Below are 21013 nucleotides of genomic sequence, written 5' to 3'. Positions count from 1 at the left end.
TAGGTTAAAATTAATGAAACTTGGCAACTGAAAACGGACACTGTCTTCCAGTGAAAATGAAATACTTGTCATTGTTGTCCCCTAGTTTACACAAAACCTCTCATCTTATGAGGCACTGTTATCATTAAAGCCTCCATGTGGTAACTTAGGAGTCACATTGACTTTCGTTCCTCCATCATTAGAAGAATCTGAGATTTTGCTTTTCTCCGAAATTTGGTCTTTCATCAGCTTTTCATTGGTGAATAGCTTCAAAAAAAAACCCTCTACCAGTCGCCTTGAGGCACTCAAGAAATACAGTATCAATAGGTAAAGATACATGCTGTAGACTTTGCTCTTGGTAGCCTAAACATCTGGTCCAGCTTCAGCACATCTTCTGCCCAGATGTTTCAGTCACATAGTCAATTCAATAAAAAGAAAATCTTTCCCCTCTTCTTTTTAAGCCTCCATATAACTAACTTCATCTGTAATAGATGAATTGGGATCAGTCCTACCTGCTCCAGAAGTAGCAAAATATAGGCACTGTCCTCTTGACATTAGAAGCAGCCAAACATGTTGGCTACTTATTTTCAGACAGTACATCTTAGCATCATCTCTGATAAAACTGAAGTTATTAAATATAATAGATGATCTTGGATGCTTGGGTAGGGGTTACTAAGTCACTGAACCCAATAGATAACTTCTTGTAGCAGTCTGGGGGGTAATTTTGCTTATTCTTGAGGGAGCCGCTTATTAAATTGCACTTTTCCAGTGAGCATGGTATTTTCAGTTACGGTCAAGTTATGCCTTGGAAATTACTTCCTGGCAAGTTGTTTCTCTCTTACTTTATGGAGCAGAACTCTGTAGTCTCAGCTGAGTACTTAAGTGCTTTAAGCACAAAGCGAGGGGTAGTAGAGACAGCAGGGGATCCATAGTGGGCGTTCTATTCGTTTGTTATAGTTGATTGTTATTTTGTTTGATCATACTTTAGTTTTTGAGAAAATTTTGGACCAGACCTCAAGCAAACATGCTACCCCTTTCTTAGAGAAATGTGTCTGTGTGGGAATAGGAATCAAGAACCCACTTTTTACAACAGGATCCCAATCTCTGTACCAACACTTTCAGTGTCCGTTGATCAACAGATACTCTTTAAGCATCTCCTACATGCTGGGCCCTCTTCTGGGCCCTTCGGGTGCCATAGTGAACAGTGACAAGTCCCCAGCCATTGGGAAGCCCAGCCTAGTGGTTTCAGAATCATATGAGACTCTGATCAAAAACAGAATCACAGAACTTCATGCGCTTATTGGAGAGTTTACAACAACAGGTTAATTATAAAGCTACGTGTGCTAGCAGCTTGCCTGAGACAGCCTCTAGTAGTGCTGATGTGGTGGATATGGTCCCCCTGGTTCTTTAAGTTCTATCCCAATATCTAGTCACTTCATCAGAAAGCAGCTTGGCTTATATGATCTTCGCTTCCTGCAAAAATGCCTTAAATACATGTAAGTAAGGGGACAGAATGTGATTTAATGGTGTATGTTTAGCTTACATTGTAGGTTGAGTTTAAAATTATAATTTTTTAGATCCTTTCTAAGTCTTCTGCAAACTTACTGAGAAAATATTACCTTTTTACCTTTATGCATAAGTAATCTGGTACGTGTCAAAAGAGAAAAACTTGTATTCCTCTATTAAAAAATCATACCCAGTGTTTTCCCTTTTTGTCTTGGCTGCCTGGAAAATAAAAGCTAAATTTAATGTGTAATTGTGGTAAATAACTTACCTCAGACACTAGGTATTTTTGTACTTCTAAACAGTTTCTGACTTCTCTTTTTAAAATTGTTTATTTCTATTGTGTTACTTTCTCTATATATAAATATAAATACAAGGTACTCTTTTTCAGCTGTAACTGATGGCATGAATAAATAAAAGCCAAGATAGTCAATGATATGTAGTCTCATGCCAGTTGCAAATTGAAAGTTTAGTTAATAGTCAATAAAAGGAAAAAAAAAAAGCGTTGTTTCCGTCCTGTTCTCTGCCCTAGGTGACGTGGCGGGAATTGGCTGGGAGAGAACCGAGGGAACGCCTCCTCCTCCAGGGCAGCCAGCCAAGGGCCGAGTGTACTTCACATACTGCGGGCAGCGCCTCTCACCGTATCTCGAAGATGTCTCGGGTGGGATGTGGCCTGTGGTTCACATTCAGAAAAAGGCAGGTTATCTTTTTGGGAAAGGAAACAAAATTCTCCTCAGTAATTTATTCCATCAAGAACGGAAAAATTAAAGACACCAAACGTGGCCTTGTTGACGTAACATGTGGTACCTGATAACAGAAGGAACCACAAACAAACCTGAAGAAGTGGGTCCTTCCTTTGCATTGAACCTGAGTGCTTAACTGCTTTGACTTCCTTTTGGCAGTCTTTCCAAAACTACAATGCAAAGGACACTAGTGTTCTTTCCAATGGCAGTAAAATGAGTCTGTCATTAAATAAGTTTTGAACGTGACCCTCTTGGGTCGCTTTAGTATGTCAGAAGCTCAGAGGAATCCTTCGGTAAAGATTCAAAACTTCAACTTTATTTAACCCAGCATCCCGGCACATATACTTAATCATGGAACTCTTTTGTTTTTAAAGGAGCATCTATTAACAGTTAATGTTCTGTGAAACATTACTACTTACTACACGCCGGTAGCTCCCAAATCCTTATCTCCAGCCCAGATCTCTCCCTAAATTCCAGACACAAATATTCAGCCGTCTAGGCAACATTTAGAAATAGATGTTCCATTGGCATGTCAAAGTTAACATGTCTAAAACTGAGGCTAACTCTGCCCCATACCCTAACCTACTTCTTCCCTAGCCTTCCTTGTCTTGGGGAATGGCAGCTCCATCCTTACATATGCTAAGGCCAAAAACCTTGGCGTCCTTGACTCCTCTTTTCCTCCTGCTCCACATCCAGTCTGTCAGCAAACCTTGTTGACCCTACCTTCAAAATGTATCTGGAATCTGACCACTTAAGTCATGGCCCAGCCACCCTTATCTTCTGGGTAGCATATTACAGTATTCCTCTATCTCCCTTCCCTACCAGCCCCTTAGTTCTTGCCCTTTTACACATCTTTTCAACACAGCAGCCACAGTGATTCCTTAAAAATGTTGGTTAGATCATGTCACTCCTCTACTCTCAACAAGTCAATGACTTCCCATGTCTATGTTGTAAAAGCCCAAGTCTCTATAATGACTTAGAAGATCTTGTAGAATCTGGCCCTGTACCATGCTTCTGATAGTAGCATCTTTTCTCACTTTGTTCAGTGAATTAAAGATGTCAGTAATTTAAGGCAGCCTGTTCTATTCATTCATTCAGCAAATATTTATTGAGTACCTACTATATATTAAGTACTGTGCTAAGCTCTGGACATATAATAACAATGAGCAAAACAGATATGGTCTTTGTCTTCATGAAGTTAAAACCAGTTGGAGGAGTCAGACATTAGTCAAACATTCGCATAAATATATATGTATATGTATATAATCACAAACTAATAAACACTATGTGTATCAGTCAAGGTTCTCCAGAGAAACAGAACCCATAGGACAGGGGGACTTCCCTGGCGGTCCAGTGGTTAAGACTCCACGCTTCCACTGCAGGGAGCATGGGTTCCATTCCTGGTCGGGGGAACTAAGATCCCACATGCCACGTGGTGCGGCAAACAAAAAAAAACAAACAAAAAAACACCCCACAATAGGAGCTATATATATATGTATATATATATATATAGAGAGAGAGAGAGAGAGAGGGAGAGAGAGGGAGAGAGAGAGAGAGAGAGAGAGAGTGTGTGTGTGTGTGTGTGTGTGTGTGTGTGTGTGTGTGTGTATAGACAGGTGGAAGGGGAGATTTATTTTGAGGAATTAGCTCCTGTTAGTATGGAGACTGAGAAGTCTCATGACCTGCTGTCTGTAGGCCGGGGACCCAGGAGAGCCAGTGGTGTGATTCAGTCTGCGTCCAAGGAGGGCAAGAGAAGATGGGATGAGATATCCTAACTCAAGCAGGGGTGCAGGGAAAAAGGGTTGAATTCCTCCTTCCTCTGCCTCTTGTTTTATTCAGACCCTCAACGGATTGGATGGTACCCACTTACACTGGGGAGGGCCATCTACTGTGTCCACCGATTCAAATGCTAATCTCACAGACACACCCAGCAATAATAATGTTTAATCTGACACCCCGTGGCCAGTCAAGCTGACACATAAAATTGATCATCACAATATGATTGAAAATCGTAGACTTTATGGAAGCAAGTACCAAGCAAATCTGATCACATCCCCATTACCCTGAAGAAGTGATGTTTGCGCCAGCTCTGGAATATTAACCAGTTTAAATGGACAAAATTGGAGGAAAGAATGTTCCAGGTGAAGGGAACAGCATGAGCAGTGGCATCAAGTAGAAAGGAACAGTGCTGGAAACAAGAAAGGTCACTGCGTTTGAGCAGCAAAGAGCTTGAGTGCCAGGCGAGGGGCAGTGGGGGCTGTGCCGAGCTCGAAGCGCCGGCGTCCGCAGGTGCACCAGCCCCTCTGCCTGGGTTCACAGACTCTCCGTGAAGTTCACCTCGAGGGGTTAAAAATGAATGCATAAATAAACCTAAGTCCTTTCAAATCCTTTCCTTGGTCTCCTTTCCAGAACACCAAGACACGAGCTAACTTTGGCTCCCGCCCATTTGCCTATGCTGAAGGGCAGGCCCACCGCAACGCTGCCGACCTGTGCACCGACCTGGCAGAGGAGATCAGCGCCAACTTCGAGGCCCTGCCCTTTGCCATGGCATCTGACAGTGACAACGATGCTGGCACCAGTATTGCGTCAGACCCGGGCACTCACGGGCCACCGTGCCGGATTGCTGCCGTGGCCACTGCTCAGCAACGTAAGCCACCTCCTCCCAAGGCCCCGCTGCTTCCTGGGAATGCGAATGCTGTTAATTCCATAAATCCATTTAACTTGGACATACCCCAGTGCCCAGTGGTAATGGGGTAACAGGCCCGGTGAAACAAAATGGGGAGTAGGAGGAAGCGTGGCAGGCTAGAAAGCGCGTCCCCCACATACAAGAAGCCTGCCCGCGACTCGGGGCCAGCAGAATATTGCCACATGGAAATGCAAGTCTGAAAGATTGTCTACTTTTATAAGACAGCTAAGAGCCCCAGAATTTTACATAAAATCTCCTAATTTTAAATGTTAATCGTTTTTTAAACTTTTTAAAAACTGAAGCCATCAAAGAATAATAAAATGTTAATTGTGGAATCTGGGTGATGGGTGTATAGGTGTGCACTAAAAAACATTCCTGATAATTTGAAAAATTTTATAATAAGATTGAATAAAAGTGAACTTCCCGAAATGAGATGTCTGCAGCCATATTTGGCCTTTGAGGTACTGGTTTGAAAATCATTTTAAGAGTCTGTCTAATTCTTTATCATGATGAAGAACCTTCCAAAGTCTTCTCTGAGTTGAATGAATTATGCCCATAAAAACTATTTTAGGATTCCCAAATAGGAAATGATAGATGATTAGTTATTCCTTGACGCTGAGCTTTAAAATTTCTCCAAGAACTAAGATTCTTTCTATCACGCAAATTAGGAGAATCTGGTCTGTCCAAGGGTAAGAAGTTCATGTGTTCTTGCCTAGAATTCACTGTCATTGTGCTTTGTTACAGAATATGATAGTGACACTTCCTGTCATTATAAAGTAGAGCTCAGCTATGAGAATTTCATCACCTCTGGCCCAGACCCCCATCCGCCCCCCATTGCAGATGACGAAAGTGATGACGATGATGACGATGACATCCCGCAGGTAAGAGCCCCACTTTAGAACGTTTGCTTAGCTCTCTGGTGACCAGGACAAGCCACGAGGAATATTTTGATCTGAGCGTGCAAGGCTAGAGTTGTTACGCTTTCAGTTATGTCATTGTGTTGGAACAGTGGCTCTGGGGTATTCATTTTTCTAAACCACATATCAATAGCCATATCTGTTTGGTTCCATTGCCCAGTAGTAATCCGGATGTTGGAGAAATGAAGTACTTTGATAGTAATTCAGCAGTAAAGTTGTGGATCATGTGAAGTGTTTATATGGCTTTAGAGGGAAAGGAAGAGCTTGCCCCAGGCCAGCTGTTGCCTCCCCTGGCTTCTGAGGGTGTAGTTAGTTTGGTGGTCTGCACGGTGTGTTTCTGTCACTGGCATTTGAGGGGGGTGAAGACCTCAGGGTGAGAGCTGTAAGTCAGGGAAGGACTGATTCTTGCACAAGGCGTTCCTTCCCTGTTCACGTTTGCCTTCTCCTTCCAGGAGGACCACTACGCTCTGCTGGTGAAAGCGTGGGAGACCAAGGTTTTTCCTACTATCCGAAGACGCTTCCGCAATGAAGCAGAGCGGAAATCGGGCCTGGACCAGATAAAGGGTGCTCTACAACTAGGTCTGGTGCTTTATGTTTTCCTAGGGAACTCACTTCATGACTTGAAGAGATGTGTTTAGATGAAACTCAGGATGTAAATCAGAAAAGAGGGGCTCATCTAAAGTTGGGCCAGACTTAACAGTGTCTTCTACCTGGGCCTTTACGGAACTCTATGGTCTTTTGCTTTCTTTGCCAGGCTTTTCTTTGCTTGTCAGTTTGACTCAGTATTTTGGGTTGATGGGCTGCTGGAATGAAGCTGGCATGGTTATACTAGGAAGCTGGATGGCCTGATGGTTAATAGCTTGGGCTCTGAAGTCACACCTGTGCTGTTTACCAGCTTTGTGACCTTGGGAGAGTTACTTAACCTTTCTAGACTTCCCTCACCTTTAAAATGGAATCAATAATGGTAACCACCTCATATGTATATGAAAAATTAACAAGTTAATACAGATAAAGCTTTTAAGAACAGCGTCTGGCATATGGTCAGCATTCAGTTAATGTAGTTCTAAATGTCACAGTAACAATGATGATGGTGAGATTTTTCTCCCACTGGGCACATAGAATAATGCAAAGTTTGACTGCAGACAGTGGATTGTTAGGGAGTCTTAAGTGCAGATAGCTGATTTCTGTTTTCAGGCTTCTCCTCATCTGTGAAACACCTGCTTTTTGAGATGCAGAGATGCCTTTTCCCAAGAGGCACAGCTGCCCTTCCAGTGGAGCATCATTTGGGTTTTCTTTCATCATTGTGGCAGTCAGAGGTGGTGTAAGGAGACAGTATTTGCTCTTTCTCCTCTTAACTTTTGTCCTGACTGAGACTAGGAACAAATAAGGAGAAGAACCACCAAAAGACCTTTATTTCTTGACCAACTGATATGCCGAATCCCTGATTCCAGTGATAGCTGAGTAATTCCTTTTTCTCAGATTGGTGTCAGGACTAATCTGTGTGTGTGTGTGTCTCTGTGTGTGTGCATGTGTATATATATGTATTTTTTTTTTCTTTTATGCTTTCTGTCCCCAAAGCTAAGACCTATGACAGTGGAATGATCGTGTTTATACTTAACCTGTGGGAAAAACCACACATCCTATGACATGGTGTAATTGCTTTCTGCTCTTATCAGAGCCCTCTTTTAGCTGCCGACCCAAACCAGGACAGATAATTAATATTCTTCTTTTTTCTTCTGTCCTAAGGGTTTCAGGCAGCGGCAGCAACATTAGGAAGATCCTCGAGTGGGAGTCAACTTGGGTGGTTGAGGGAACGGCAGCCAGGCCAAGCCAGTGTCTCTGAAGAGGAGAGGGTGAGGGGGGAGCAGCAGGAAGGAGATGAGAGGAAGCAGGGAGAAGTGGCAGCCTTGGCAAGGACTTAGGATTTTATTCTGTGTAAAATGGGGAGCCTTTGGGAGGTTTTAAACAAAGGAGCAACGTGATCTGCTGTAGTAGATCCTACAGATAGAGAATTCGTTCCTCTCCGTTCACTCTCAACATCTGAAAGAAAATGCCCTTTCAGACTGCAGAATAGACCTCATCTTGTTTTCAGATGACTTTCCTTTAATCAGTGTGATGCCTTGAAGCACCAGTGCGGGTCAGTGGCTTTCGGAGTTAGGAGGCTTTGTTTCAGTTGTATTTATTCAGTCAGCGGTTCATCCACTTACTTGTTCACACATGCAACACGTGCCTCCCAGGGTCAAGCCCTTTGCTAGGGATTAAGGACTGTCCTGCGAGCAAGACACAGATGCTTCCTTCTCCCAGAGCTCACATGCTAGTGGGAAATAAGTAATGAAATGACACACTATGTTGTGGCTTGAAGGGCTGTGCGGTTGGTCAGGAGACCACCGTGGGTATAACTGGGGTGCCCAGTCTAGCTTGGCCCCTCTCACAACATAGTATTGAAGCCAAGACCTGGGGCTAATTCAGCAAAAGCAGTGCTGCGTTTAGAAACAGGAGGCACTAGCAGTTGAGGGAGACTGGTACTTCTTACTGCTCCGGGAGAGTAGGAAAGGGGGAAAGAGTGTTTACAGTATAAGGATGGAAAGCTCTTGTATATGATCATGGGTTACTGTGCCTTTATTTTCACGTAAGTTCTGCTTAACTCAGGATGTCTCTTTCTTTTACCATTTGGTCCCAGAGCCATCCTGAATGTCTGTGGCCAAGTGTGCCTTCTCCTTCTCTGCTCCCAGTTTGGAGGAGGGAAAATGTGGACAGCACAGCAGGAAATTTGATTATCCAAAGGTGGCTGCCAGACCAGAGCCAGACCGATGACTCCTGGCCTCCTGAGTCACCCAGAAATACCTCTGGCCCCTGACACAGTTGCCAAGGCGTCTTCTCGGGACCCGTCCACGTGGCAGTAGCAGATCATCTGAACTATGTTAATTTAAACATAAAACATTTACCTTTCAAATACAGTCTCCTTAAATATAACCAGGGCAAAGGCTGAAAGGAGAATAGGGAGATGGCTCTAGTGCTCAAAGGACCACCTCTGTGAGGGTGGGTCAGCCTCCTGTTGTCAGGAGTTTCATTGCCAAGAAGGGCAATGAAACCATCTCGGTGCTGTGCGTGCTTTAATTTCACATTCTCCCCATATTCCCAGATTCCTGCTTAGTAGACAGCAGAGTATTTTTTTCTCCTATCCCCATTCCTCTGGAAAATGTTGCAAAAGACTATTTTTCCATAATCTTCTGATATCAGGCCACATTTCTTTTTTTTCTTTTTCAATCTTTTGAAAACTTTTTATTATGTGAAATTTCTTTTTGATTGCTCAATATTTTTATTTAAAAAAAATTTTTTTAACATCTTTATTGGAGTATAATTGCTTTACAATGGTGTGTTAGTTTCTGCTGTATAACAAAGTGAATCAGCTATACGTATACATATATCCCCATATCTCCTCCCTCTTGCGTTTCCCTCCCACCCTCCCTATCCCACCCCTCTAAGCGGTCACAAAGCACCGAGCTGATCTCCCTGTGCTATGCGGCTGCTTCCCACTAGCTATCTGTTTTACATTTGGTAGTGTATATATGTCCATGCCACTCTCTCACTTCGTCCCAGCTTACCCTTCCCCCTCCTCGTGTCCTCAAGTCCATTCTCTACGTCTGCATCTTTATTCCTGTCCTGCCCCTAGGTTCTTCATGACCATTTTTTTTTTTTGATTCCATATATATGTGTTAGCATACGGTATATGTTTTTCTCTTTCTGACTTACTTCACTCTGTATGATGGACTCTAGGTCCATCCAGCTCACTACAAATAACTCAATTTCGTTTCTTGTTATGGCTGAGTAATATTCCATTGTATATATGTGCCACATCTTCTTTATCCATTCATCTGTCAGTGGACACTTAGGTTGCTTCCATGTCCTGGCTATTGTAAATAGAGCTGCAATGAACAATTGTGGTACATGACTCTTTTTGAATTATGGTTTTCTCAGGGTATATGCCCAGTAGTGGGATTGCTGGGTCATATGGTAGTTCTATTTTTAGTTTTTTAAGAAACCTCCATACTGTTCTCCCTAGTGGCTGTATCAATTTACATTCCCACCAACAGCGCAAGATGGTTCCCTTTTCTCCACACCCTCTCCAGCATTTATTGTTTATAGATTTTTTGATGATGGCCATTCTGACTGGTGTAAGGTGATACCTCATTGTAGTTTTGATTTGCATTTCTCTAATGATTAATGATGTTGAGCATTCTTTCATGTGTTTGTTGCCAATCTGTATATCTTCTTTGGAGAAATGTCTATTTAGGTCTTCTGCCCATTTTTGGATTGGGTTGTTTGTTTTTTTGATATGGAGCTGCATGAGCTGCTTGTAAATTTTCGAGATTAATCCTTTGTCAGTTGCTTCATTTGCAAATATTTTCTCCCATTCTGAGGGTTGTCTTTTAGTCTTGTTTATGATTTCCTTTGCTGTGCAAAAGCTATTAAGTTTCATTAGGTCCCATTCATTTGTTTTTGTTTTTATTTCCATTTCTCTAGGAGGTGGGTCAAAAAGGATCTTGCTGTGATTTATGTCATAGAGTGTCCTGCCTATGTTTTCCTCTAAGAGTTTGATAGTGTCTGGCCTTACATTTAGGTCTTTAATCCATTTTGAGTTTATTTTCGTGTATGGTGTTAGGGAGTGTTCTAATTTCATTCTTTTACATGTAGCTGTCCAGTTTTGTCAGCACCACTTATTGAAGAGGCTGTCTTTTCTCCATTGTATATTCTTGCCTCCTTTATCAAAGATAAGATGACCATATGTGCGTGGGTTTATCTCTGGGCTTTCTATCCTGTTCCATTGATCTATATTTCTGTTTTTGTGCCAGTGCCATACTGTCTTGATTACTGTAGCTTTGTAGTATAGTCTGAAGTCAGGGAGCCTGATTCCTCCAGCTCTGTTTTTCTTTCTCAAGATTGCTTTGGCTATTCGGAGTCTTTTGTGTTTCCATACAAATTGTGAAATTTTTTGTTCTAGTTCTGTGAAAAATGCCATTGGTAGTTTGATAAGGATTGCATTGAACCTGTAGATTGCTTTGTGTAGTATAGTCATTTTCACAATGTTGATTCTTCCAATCCAAGAACATGGTATATCTCTCCATCTATTTGTATCATCTTTAATTTCTTTCATCAGTGTCTTATAGTTTTCTGCCTACAGGTCTTTTGTCTCCTTAGGTAGGTTTATTCCTAGGTATTTTATTCTTTTTGTTGCAGTGGTAAATGTGTTTCCTTAATTTCTCTTTCAGATTTTTCATCATTAGTGTATAGAAATGCAAGAGATTTCTGTGCTTTAATTTTGTATCCTGCTACTTTACTAAATTCATTGATTAGTTCTAGTAGTTTTCTGGTGGCATCTTTAGGATTGTCTATGTATAGTATCATGTCATCTGCAAACAGTGACAGCTTTACTTCTTCTTTTCCGATTTGGATTCCTTTTATTTCTTTTTCTTCTCTGATTGCTGTGGCTAAAACTTCCAAAACTATGTTGAATAATAGTGGTGAGAGTGGGCAACCTTGTCTTGTTCCTGATCTTAGTGGAAATGGTTTCAGTTTTTCACCATTGAGGACGATGTTGGCTGTGGGTTTGTCACATATGGCCTTTATTATGTTGAGGAAAGTTCCCTCTATGCCTACTTTCTGAAGGGTTTTTATCATAAATGGGTGTTGAATTTTGTCGAAAGCTTTCTCTGCATCTACTGAGATGATCATATGGTTTTTCTCCTTCAATTTGTTAATATGGTGTATCACATTGATCGATTTGCGTATATTGAAGAATCCTTGCATTCCTGAGATAAACCCCACTTGATCATGGTGTATGATCCTTTTAATGTGCTGTTGGATTCTGTCTGCTAGTATTTTGTTGAGGATTTTTGCATCTGTGTTCATCAGTGATATTGGCCTGTAGTTTTCTTTCTTTGTGACATCTTTGTCTGGTTTTGGTATCAGGGTGATGGTGGCCTTGTAGAATGAGTTGGGGAGTGTTCCTCCCTTTGCAATATTTTGGAAGAGTTTGAGAAGGATAGGTGTTAGCTCTTCTCTAAATGTTTGATAGAATTCACCAGTGAAGCCATCTGGTCCTGGGCTTTTGTTTGTTGGAAGATTTTTAATCACAGTCTCAATTTCAGTGCTTGTGATTGGTCTGTTTATATTTTCTCTTTAAAATATACACAAAAGTAGAAGAAATTATATAATGAATCTGCATTACCCATCACCCGACTTCAGGCAATTTTCAACGTATTGCCAAATTCATTTTACTGCACCTCATACCCTCTACCTTTTGCTGATTATTTTTTACAACTTTATTTAGATACAATTTGTATCCTATAAAATTCACTCATTTTAAGTGTGGCGTTCAATGAGTTATAGTAAATTAACAAGTCATGCATCATCACGGTACAGTTTTTGAGCATTTCCATCAGCCCAGCAAGCTTCTCCAGTGTCAGTTTGATGTCAATACCTGCTCTTACCCCCAGTCCCAGTGCTTTTTCTGGATATTTCATATAAATTGTCCTATGATATGTAGTCTTTTGTGTCTGTCTTCTTTTACTTAGCATATATTTCACTAATGCTGTATTATGTACCAATATTCTGTTCCTATCTATTATTGTTATTATTATTTGGCCGAACTGCGCAGCTCATGGGATCTTAGTTCCCTAACTAGGGATCAAACCGAGGCCCCGGCAGTGAAAGCGCCAAGTCCTAACCCTTGGACAGCCAGGGAACTCCCTGTTCCTATCTATTATGAAGTAGTGTTGCTTCGTATGCATGAACCACATTTTGCCGTCAGGCCACATTTCTTGTTATTCTCTCTGACACTTCTTTCTCTACGCATCCTCCTCTAAGGGCAGCCCCCTTCTTAACTGTGCTCAGAAAATTGCTATGCCTTTTCATTACAGCAAGGCCAGCAAAGAAAGGAGCAGTAGATGAGTGTGATAGAGATAAGCCTTGTTTAAAAGCAGATGCCATCAACGGGTGTTTTTTACCCACAGCTTCTCAAGCGGTGTGTGGGGGGCAGCAGTGGCAGCCACCTCTCTGTCCTCCCCACAGTGCTATTTTCTTCAGGGCCTTGGACATTTATTTACTTGGTTTATTAATTAATTGTGGCTGTTGCTATTGAATATAATGATGTCTTCTCCCTCTGAGAAGGAAGGACAGAGCAAATTCCAGTACTGGATAGAAGAAGTTGATGAAGTTCTGTGTCTCTCTTAAATAAGCAACATGTGTTCATTGTAACAATAATCAAACACAGTACAAAAATGCATAAACTAAGGAAAAAACACTACCCTCACTTTCTTCTTCCTCTCCATTTGTCCTATAGTTTGTTCTCTTGACTTAACCGAAATGAAATGACTACATAATAACGTACCATCATTTTTAACCGTTCTCTATCAATGAATACTTTCATTATTTCCTTTTTTTGTTGCTGTTATATTTCCCAGCAGTGCTGCAGGGACTGTTCTTATACCTTTACACAGTCGTGCTTGTATTTCTGTGGGAGAGATTTGAGAGATGCCTAAAAGTAGGGCACTGAGTATTTTAAACTTGACTGACACTGCATAATTACCATTCCCAAAAGGCTACATACTCCCACAAATTCCCCTTATCTCTTCATTTTAGGTATGGGTCAGTGTCATGACTGGACTGAAGATTGTGTGCTCTTCGGAGAGTTACCAGTTCTGTTATATTTTTTAGGCATGGTGGATATTGCCCGGCAGACGGTTGAATTCCTCTACGAGGAGAACGGTGGCATCCCAAGAGACCTTTATCTTCCCACCATTGAAGACATTAAGGACGAAGCAAACAAGTTCACAATTGATAAAGTTCGAAAAGGTTTTGCTTCCCCCACTTCCTTCACCTACGAAACGTCCTCTGAAATGAGAAGTTGCGTTTTCCCAAGCATGAGTTTGAGCCAGGCAGCTGCTGGCTCTTCTAGGGTGACTCTCCTCACTCTGGGTGATGTGAGCTCTTCCAGGCTCTCCCATGTGAGGCCCTAGGCTTCCTGGTGGGGCACAAGTAGAAGCTGTCTGGCCTCTGGGGGCCTCTTCCACATTCCCAGAACCACTCACATGAGCAGGGTGAGATAAGGCACTTGAGAAGTGGGGCGTGGGTGGAGGATTGCAGATAGGCTTCTCGGGCTTAGTCCTGGCTTCCCAGCTAGTAAACCATGAATATGTGGTTGTACTGTGCTTTTTAGAATTTTATACAATGTATTTATTCATTTGATTAAAAATCTATTGCATATCTTTAGGAAATGAAAATATAGAAAAGCACAAAAAGGAAATAAAACAACTCATTATTAGACCTTCACAAACATCATGGGCAGGGGCAGGCATATATATTTACTTTTCTTTTTTTTTTTTTTTTTTTTTTTTTTAATGAAACTCTCTAGGAGTTAAGCCAGCATTTTTTTAATTTATTTATTTTTGGCTGTGTTGGGTCTTCGTTTCTGTGCAAGAGCTTTCTCCAGTTGCAGCAAGCGGGGCCACTCTTCATCGCGGTGCGCGGGCCTTTCACCGTCGTGGCCTCTCTTGTTGCGGGGCACAGGCTCCAGACGCGCAGGCTCAGTAGTTGTGGCTCACAGGTCCAGTTGCTCCGCGGCATATGGGATCCTCCCAGACCAGGGCGCGAACCCGCGTCCCCTGCATTGGCAGGCAGACTCTCAACCACTGCACCACCAGGGAAGCCCCTACTTTTCTTTTTTAATTCCTCTTTTTTTGAGAGAGAGAATTCACATACCATAAAATTCACCCTTTTAAAGTATACATTTCAGCGGTTTTCGTATATTCACACAGTTGTGCAACCACCAAACCATTGCCTCTAATTCCAGAACATTTTCATCCCCCAAAAGGAATTCTGTACCCTCCCCACTTCCCATTCCTCCTTCCTAATAGCCCCTGGCAACCATTGATCTACTTTCTGCCTCTATAGATTTGCCTAGTCTGGATGTTTCGTAAAAATGGACTCATGCAGCGTGCAGCCTTTTGTGTCTGGCCTCCTTCACATGGCATAATTTTTCAAGATTCATCCCTGTTGTAGCTCATATTGTTACTTCCTTTTTATGGCAAAAATACTATTCCATTGTATGGATAGTACCCCATTTTGTTTATCCATTCGTCAATTGATGGACACTTGGGTTCCTTCTACCTTTTGGCTATTATGAATCATGCTGCTATGAACATTTGTGTACAGGTTTTTGTGTGGACATGTTTTCATTCCTCTTGGGTATATATGTAGGAGTGGAATTGCTGGGTCATATGGTAACTTTATGTCTCACTTTTTGAGGAACTGCCAGATGGTTTTCCAAAGTGCCCCATTTTACATTCCCATCAGCACATACGAGGGTTCCAATTTCTCTACATCCTGGCCAGCACTTACTATTGCCTGTTTTTTGATTATAGCCATCCTAATGGATGTGAAGTGGTATCTCATTGTGGCTTTGACTTGCATTTCTCTAATAACTAATGATGTTGAACAACTTTTCATGCATATCTTTTCTCTTTAGAAAAATGTTTATTCACATTTTCTGCCCATTTTTTAATTGGCTTGTCTTTTTATTGTTGAATTGCCCGAGTTCTTACAATACTTTGTTTTATTATCTTCCGGACTGAGCTGTGTTCCTTTTGGGTTATAACTAAACTGAGGGTATTGGTAAATGCCGTAGAGTTATTTTAGACCCTAAAATATAGGGTCCCAAAATAATAATGGTACTTGCTCCTGAAAAAACTTCTCCCTCTACCCTCCTCAGGTCTCACGGTAGTAACCCGCTCTCCAGACAGCAATAACGTAGCCAGCAGTACTGTTGGAACTGCCCTGCCAAAATTTGCCATCCGAGGGATGCTGAAAACCTTTGGGCTTCATGGAGTTGTCTTAGATGTTGATTCAGTGAGTGAACAGCCTTTTATATACACTGAGACTTTCATGCGCAGACTCCAAATACCTTAAAAAGTGATTATACAGGTAGATTATTCTTCAAATTAGGGATAAAGAAACCAGGCTGAGTGCTGTCATGCCAGATGACTTGCCTGAGATTTTCTCATGGGCCCAGATCAGCGCTGATTGTAGAACATAAGCTGTTAACTCTCAGTGCTGTCAGCACCTTCAGACCATGCTGCCGCTGCCGTTTTTTTCCGTCAACCATGTTCAGACTGCCCCTACCTCATATCTTCCAAGTTTCAAGGGAAAATTCTCCTGTTGGCCTTGATGAATGGATGATCTGTCATTGTCATGATTGTTATACAGACTCAAAGAAATAGTTTTGTGATTTTGATCATATCATCTTACTGGTTCTCGCAGCCTCAGTTTCCCTGTCTGTAAAATGAGTGTATTAAACTAGATCAGTTGTTTTCTTCTCAGCTTTGCAGAGCCCTCTCATGGGGCTCAGCAAGGATTAAGGTGGGGTGGGGTGGCAGGGGGGAAGGAATAGAAGAGAGTAAGGGCCAAGCCGAAGCTTTCTTTTGGAAACAGAGGCCTTGAAGGCTGTTTGAAGGCTGTGACTACATGATCCTTAGGTTACATATACATGCTTGCATTTCTGTTTCCCATGCAGGAAAAACTGATGAAATAATACACAGATCAAGCCTAAGAGTCTCAGATATAGAAGTATCTATCACCACATAGATAAGCTTTGGTATCTGTCTGTCTACGGATATAGATAATGTTAGGTATCACTAATGCTTTGAAATTGAAAATTTTACATCTTCAACTGACTCCATTTTACCAGAATATAATTTAAATCATTACATTTTTAAGAGAGGCTGTTGGCTGGTGATTTACTAAGGTGAACTTTCAAGTAGAAAATTCCATTAGTAATATTGTTAATCTCCCACTGCCTTCTGAGACAAGCTCTGATTCTGGTTATCAGAAAGTACGTAACTGACAGTATTTTTCAGCAATGGAAATGTGTGAGAGGAAAATTAGAAAAATAGAAATTTTGTTAAAGTAATAATTCTGTTATGTCTCAAGTGGTTTGATTCCCTTTGTTTTAATAGTAGTCCCTAAATAAAGATTACATTGCTATTTGAATCCAGAGTGCGTATTCATGAGCTTACATTTTTATTTTCCTAGCAGTAAAATAGAGCTATCAGACAGATTCCCTGCTTTTACAAAATTATTAACATAAAAACAATGAACATAAATTTTACCTGGCAACAATGCATGTTGAACTATTACTGAAATATAGCACTCTTCTCTTTAAATTTCTAACTCATGATTACATTGAAGTTCTTTAATTTATTGTACCAATTAAAATTTTCCAACTGGTATGAAAAAACCATATGTACTATCCAGATATCTTTGAACTTTTAGCCTCAATCAGTGACATGAAACTAGTATTTACTGCTATAAAAGTTGGGTCTTACATGTATACATATGTATTTTAAAACTTGGGGGAAAAAGTCAGTGCTCAAAAAACAAATAGACATTTCCTTTTTCTATTGTAGGTAAATGAATTGGTGCAGGTAGAAACGTACCTCCGAAGCGAAGGTGTGCTGGTCCGATACTGGTATCCTATTGATATGTTGGAAAGGCCCCCAGCAGGCTACCGAAGGACTGCCACCAATGGGCTGGTCACCCTGGACAATACCAACCTTCAAATTCACAGGTAAGGGAATGCCCTGGCAGTCCAGTGGTTAGGACTCCGAGTTCTCGCTGCCAAGGGCCTGGGTTCAGTCCCTGGTTGGGGAACTAAAATCCCACAGGCCACGTGGCATGGCCAGAAATTTTTTTTTTTTTTTAATTTTATTTATTTATTTTTATTTTTTATTTATGGCTGTGTTGGGTCTTCATTTCTGTGCAAGGGCTTTCTCCAGTTGCGGCAAGCGGGGGCCACTCTTCATCGCGGTGCGCGGGCCTCTCACTATCGCGGCCTCTCTTGTTGCGGAACACAGGCTCCAGACGCGCAGGCTCAGTAATTGTGGCTCACAGGCCTAGTTGCTCCGTGGCATGTGGGATCCTCCCAGACCAGGGCTCGAACCCGTGTCTCCTGCATTGGCAGGCAGATTCTCAACCACTGCGCCACCAGGGAAGCCCCAGAAATTTTTTTAAAATAAATAAAAAATAAATTCACAGGTAAAATTGAGCCCTTCCATCTAGCGGGTCACAGAAATCCACTTACTCTGTTTTATCACATGTGCCATTCATCGTTGACAAAGAAGGCTTTTCTTGCCAAGCAAAGAGAGAGACAGAGGCAGCTAGTAAAGATAACAGCGAATTGCAAGAGTTAGGAAGAAAAGTTGCAGGATCCAATATCACCTGGCCTATGCCATGGATACTCTGCTGTAAGTTGGGGGTATTGAGGGGTGTCTGGAGATTTGAAGAGCGTGGAAAAGTTCTAAAGTGTAAACCGAGTCAAGAAGAGACAACTAAGAGGAGTCCAGGCACTGTGTGAGCAGCCAGCTCATTTCTGTTAAACTAACAAGGTATTCCTTGAGTGCTCCTTTGTGCCCAGCACTTTGTGGGGGTCTCTGAGGGGACCTGTGCCTGCCCTCTGTGGGTTAAATCCTAAAGATCTGGCAAAATTCCCTCACATGCACCTGTAAATTCCTTCTTTCAGTCATAAAAATTCTTGCAACAATTCAGAAGAAAATATAATGATAAATGGAGCTCTCTGATAAAACTTCTCATAAACTATTTTTCATACTGTTCATCCAATAGCATTGTAACTTCTCATTATATTGTCAATTATGAAGCAACTTGAGGGTATCTCCAGCTTAGACCTCTCCCTGGAACACCAGATGGACGTATCCAATTGCCTCCTTGCCATCTCCACTCAGATATTTCATTGCCCCATTTGGGTGGTCTTAAGTTCAACTTGACAATCAAATTCACAAGACCCAAATAGGCTATACTTGGCACTAGCTTCACCTAGAAAGATCCAGGATGGGAAGCGTGGCGTGCCACAGGGAAGTGTCGTGCATACATTTCAGCAGGAGTCGTAGTCATCCACACAGAAGTTCAAAGGCTATTCTCTGACCCCACCCACCCACCCACCCACCCAGTGACAACCCAGATGTGAGGGGTAGACTCCACGTCGCCGTGTTCACTTGATGGCTGAGCAGCCCCACGTCACAAATAGAAGCCGGTATCTTTTGTGACAACTCCACAGGCATAGCTTCTAGGGATTTCGGCAAGAGGCATGCCAAGTTTGTAAGAGTCATCATTTTCTGGAAAGCCCGAAACTGTAGCTTCCCATCAAGAGCGCTCTTTCTTCAGTCCTCCCAGTGCAGCTTGCCAATTGGGGGTTGTTTTGACCATAAGCAACATGCCTGGTAATATTGCTGATATTCGGGAGTTCCCTGGTGACCTAGCGGTTAGGATTCCCAGCTTTCACTGCCATGGCCCAGGTTCAGTCCCTGGTCAGGGAATTGAGATCCTGTAAGCCGCACAGTGCGGCCAAAAAAAAAATACACACACACAAACACACACACACACACACACACACACACACACACACACATATGGCTAATACTACTTTTGTCAGGTTTTTAGAACTGAGCTGAAAACAAGTTAACCGAAGTCAGTTCTTACGTGGACAAGGCTCTGGTTTTGTTGACCCTTTACTCACAGATAATCTAATAGGTGCCTGAAATGTCGCATGTGAGGTGGAATTCGGGCCTTCTTCTCCACCGGTCTTTCCACGTCTGTGAGGGGTGCCCAAGTCACCCTTTGTCCTCACTGCCTCACGTAACCAATCGGCAGGTCCCATTGACTCTTCCTCCAAAGTACATCCCAGGCTGCTTCTCTCCATCTCCGACTCCACCACACTGGTCGAGGCCTCAGCTCTCCCTTCTCCCCACAGCAGCCGAGTGATCTTTTAGAAACACAGATCAGATCATTCATCTCTCTCCTCTAATTCAAACCTTCCCATGGCGTTCCACTTCCCATGGAGTGGAATTCAAACCCTTAACCTGGCTCACGAAACCCTCCCCGAGCCTCAGAGTCTGTCTGCTTCTCCCAGCGTACTCTCCTTCCGCAGTTTCTCTCACACACCAAACTTGTTTCCTCCTCGGTGTCTCTGTATATGCTGTTCCCTCTGCCTGCAATGCTTTGCCCAGAACTTTGCATGGCTGTCTCATTCTTTTTTTTTTTTTTTTAATTTTATTTTATTTATTTTTTTATATAGCAGGTTCTTATTAGTCATCCATTTTATACACATCAGTGTATACATGTCAATCCCAATCGCCCAATTCATCACACCACCCCCCCCACCCCCCACTGCTTTCCCCCGTGGTGTCCATACGTTTGTTCTCTACATTTGTGTCTCAATTTCTGCCCTGCAAACTGGTTCATCTGTACCATTTTTCTAGGTTCCACATATATGCATTAATATGTGATATTTGTTTTTCTCTTTCTGACTTACTGCACTCTGTATGACAGTCTCTAGATTCATCCACGTCTCTACAAATGACCCAATTTCGTTCCTTTTTATGGCTGAGTAGTATCCCATTGTATATATGTACCACATCTTCTTTATCCATTCGTCTGTCGATGGGCATTTAAGTTGCTTCCATGACCTGGCTATTGTAAATAGTGTGGCAATGAACATTGGGGTGCATGTGTCTTTTTGAATTATTGTTTTCTCTGGGTATATCCCCAGTAGTGGGATTGCTGGGTCATATGGTAATTCTATTTTTAGTTTTTTAAGGAACCTCCATGCTGTTCTCCATAGTGGCTGTATCAATTTACATTCCCACCAACAGTGCAAGAGGGTTCCCTTTTCTCCACACCCTCTCCAGCATTTGTTGTTTGTAGATTTTCTGATGATGCCCATTCTAACTGGTGTGAGGTGATATCTCATTGTAGTTTTGATTTACATTTCTCTAATAATGAGTGATGTTGAGCAGCTTTTCATGTGCTTCTTGGCCATCTGTATGTCCTCTTTGGAGAAATGTCTGTTTAGGTCTTCTGCCCATTTTTTGATTGGGTTGTTTGTTTTTTTAATATTGAGCTGCATGAGCTGTTTATATATTTTGGAGATTAATCCTTTATCCGTTGATTCGTTTGCAAATATTTTGTCCCATTCTGAGGGTCTTTTCGTCTTGTTTGTGGTTTCCTTTGCTTTGCAAAAGCTTTTAAGTTTCATTAGGTCCCATTTGTTTATTTTTGTTTTTATTTCTATTACTCTAGGAGGTGGGTCAAAAAAGATCTTGCTGTGATTTATGTCA

At 41.9% G+C, this 21013-nt stretch overlaps 1 protein-coding gene across 9 annotated transcripts in view; it reads left to right on the top strand.

The window, feature by feature from the left end:
- HECTD4 (HECT domain E3 ubiquitin protein ligase 4) overlaps positions 1-21013 on the top strand; it is a 194701-nt gene that overhangs the window by 136314 nt on the left and 37374 nt on the right. For all 9 annotated transcript variants that reach the window (XM_061170219.1, XM_061170217.1, XM_061170218.1 and 6 more), the window contains 7 exons: positions 2015-2178; positions 4635-4872; positions 5656-5792; positions 6281-6407; positions 13545-13682; positions 15598-15734; positions 17291-17451. In XM_061170219.1, coding sequence (XP_061026202.1) covers positions 2015-2178; positions 4635-4872; positions 5656-5792; positions 6281-6407; positions 13545-13682; positions 15598-15734; positions 17291-17451 — 1102 coding nt within the window. The remainder of the gene's footprint in view (positions 1-2014; positions 2179-4634; positions 4873-5655; positions 5793-6280; positions 6408-13544; positions 13683-15597; positions 15735-17290; positions 17452-21013) is intronic.

Source organism: Eubalaena glacialis, chromosome 15, assembly GCF_028564815.1.
Source record: "Eubalaena glacialis isolate mEubGla1 chromosome 15, mEubGla1.1.hap2.+ XY, whole genome shotgun sequence".
Taxonomy (NCBI): Eukaryota; Metazoa; Chordata; class Mammalia; order Artiodactyla; family Balaenidae; genus Eubalaena; species Eubalaena glacialis.
This window is presented reverse-complemented; position numbering and strand designations above follow the sequence as displayed.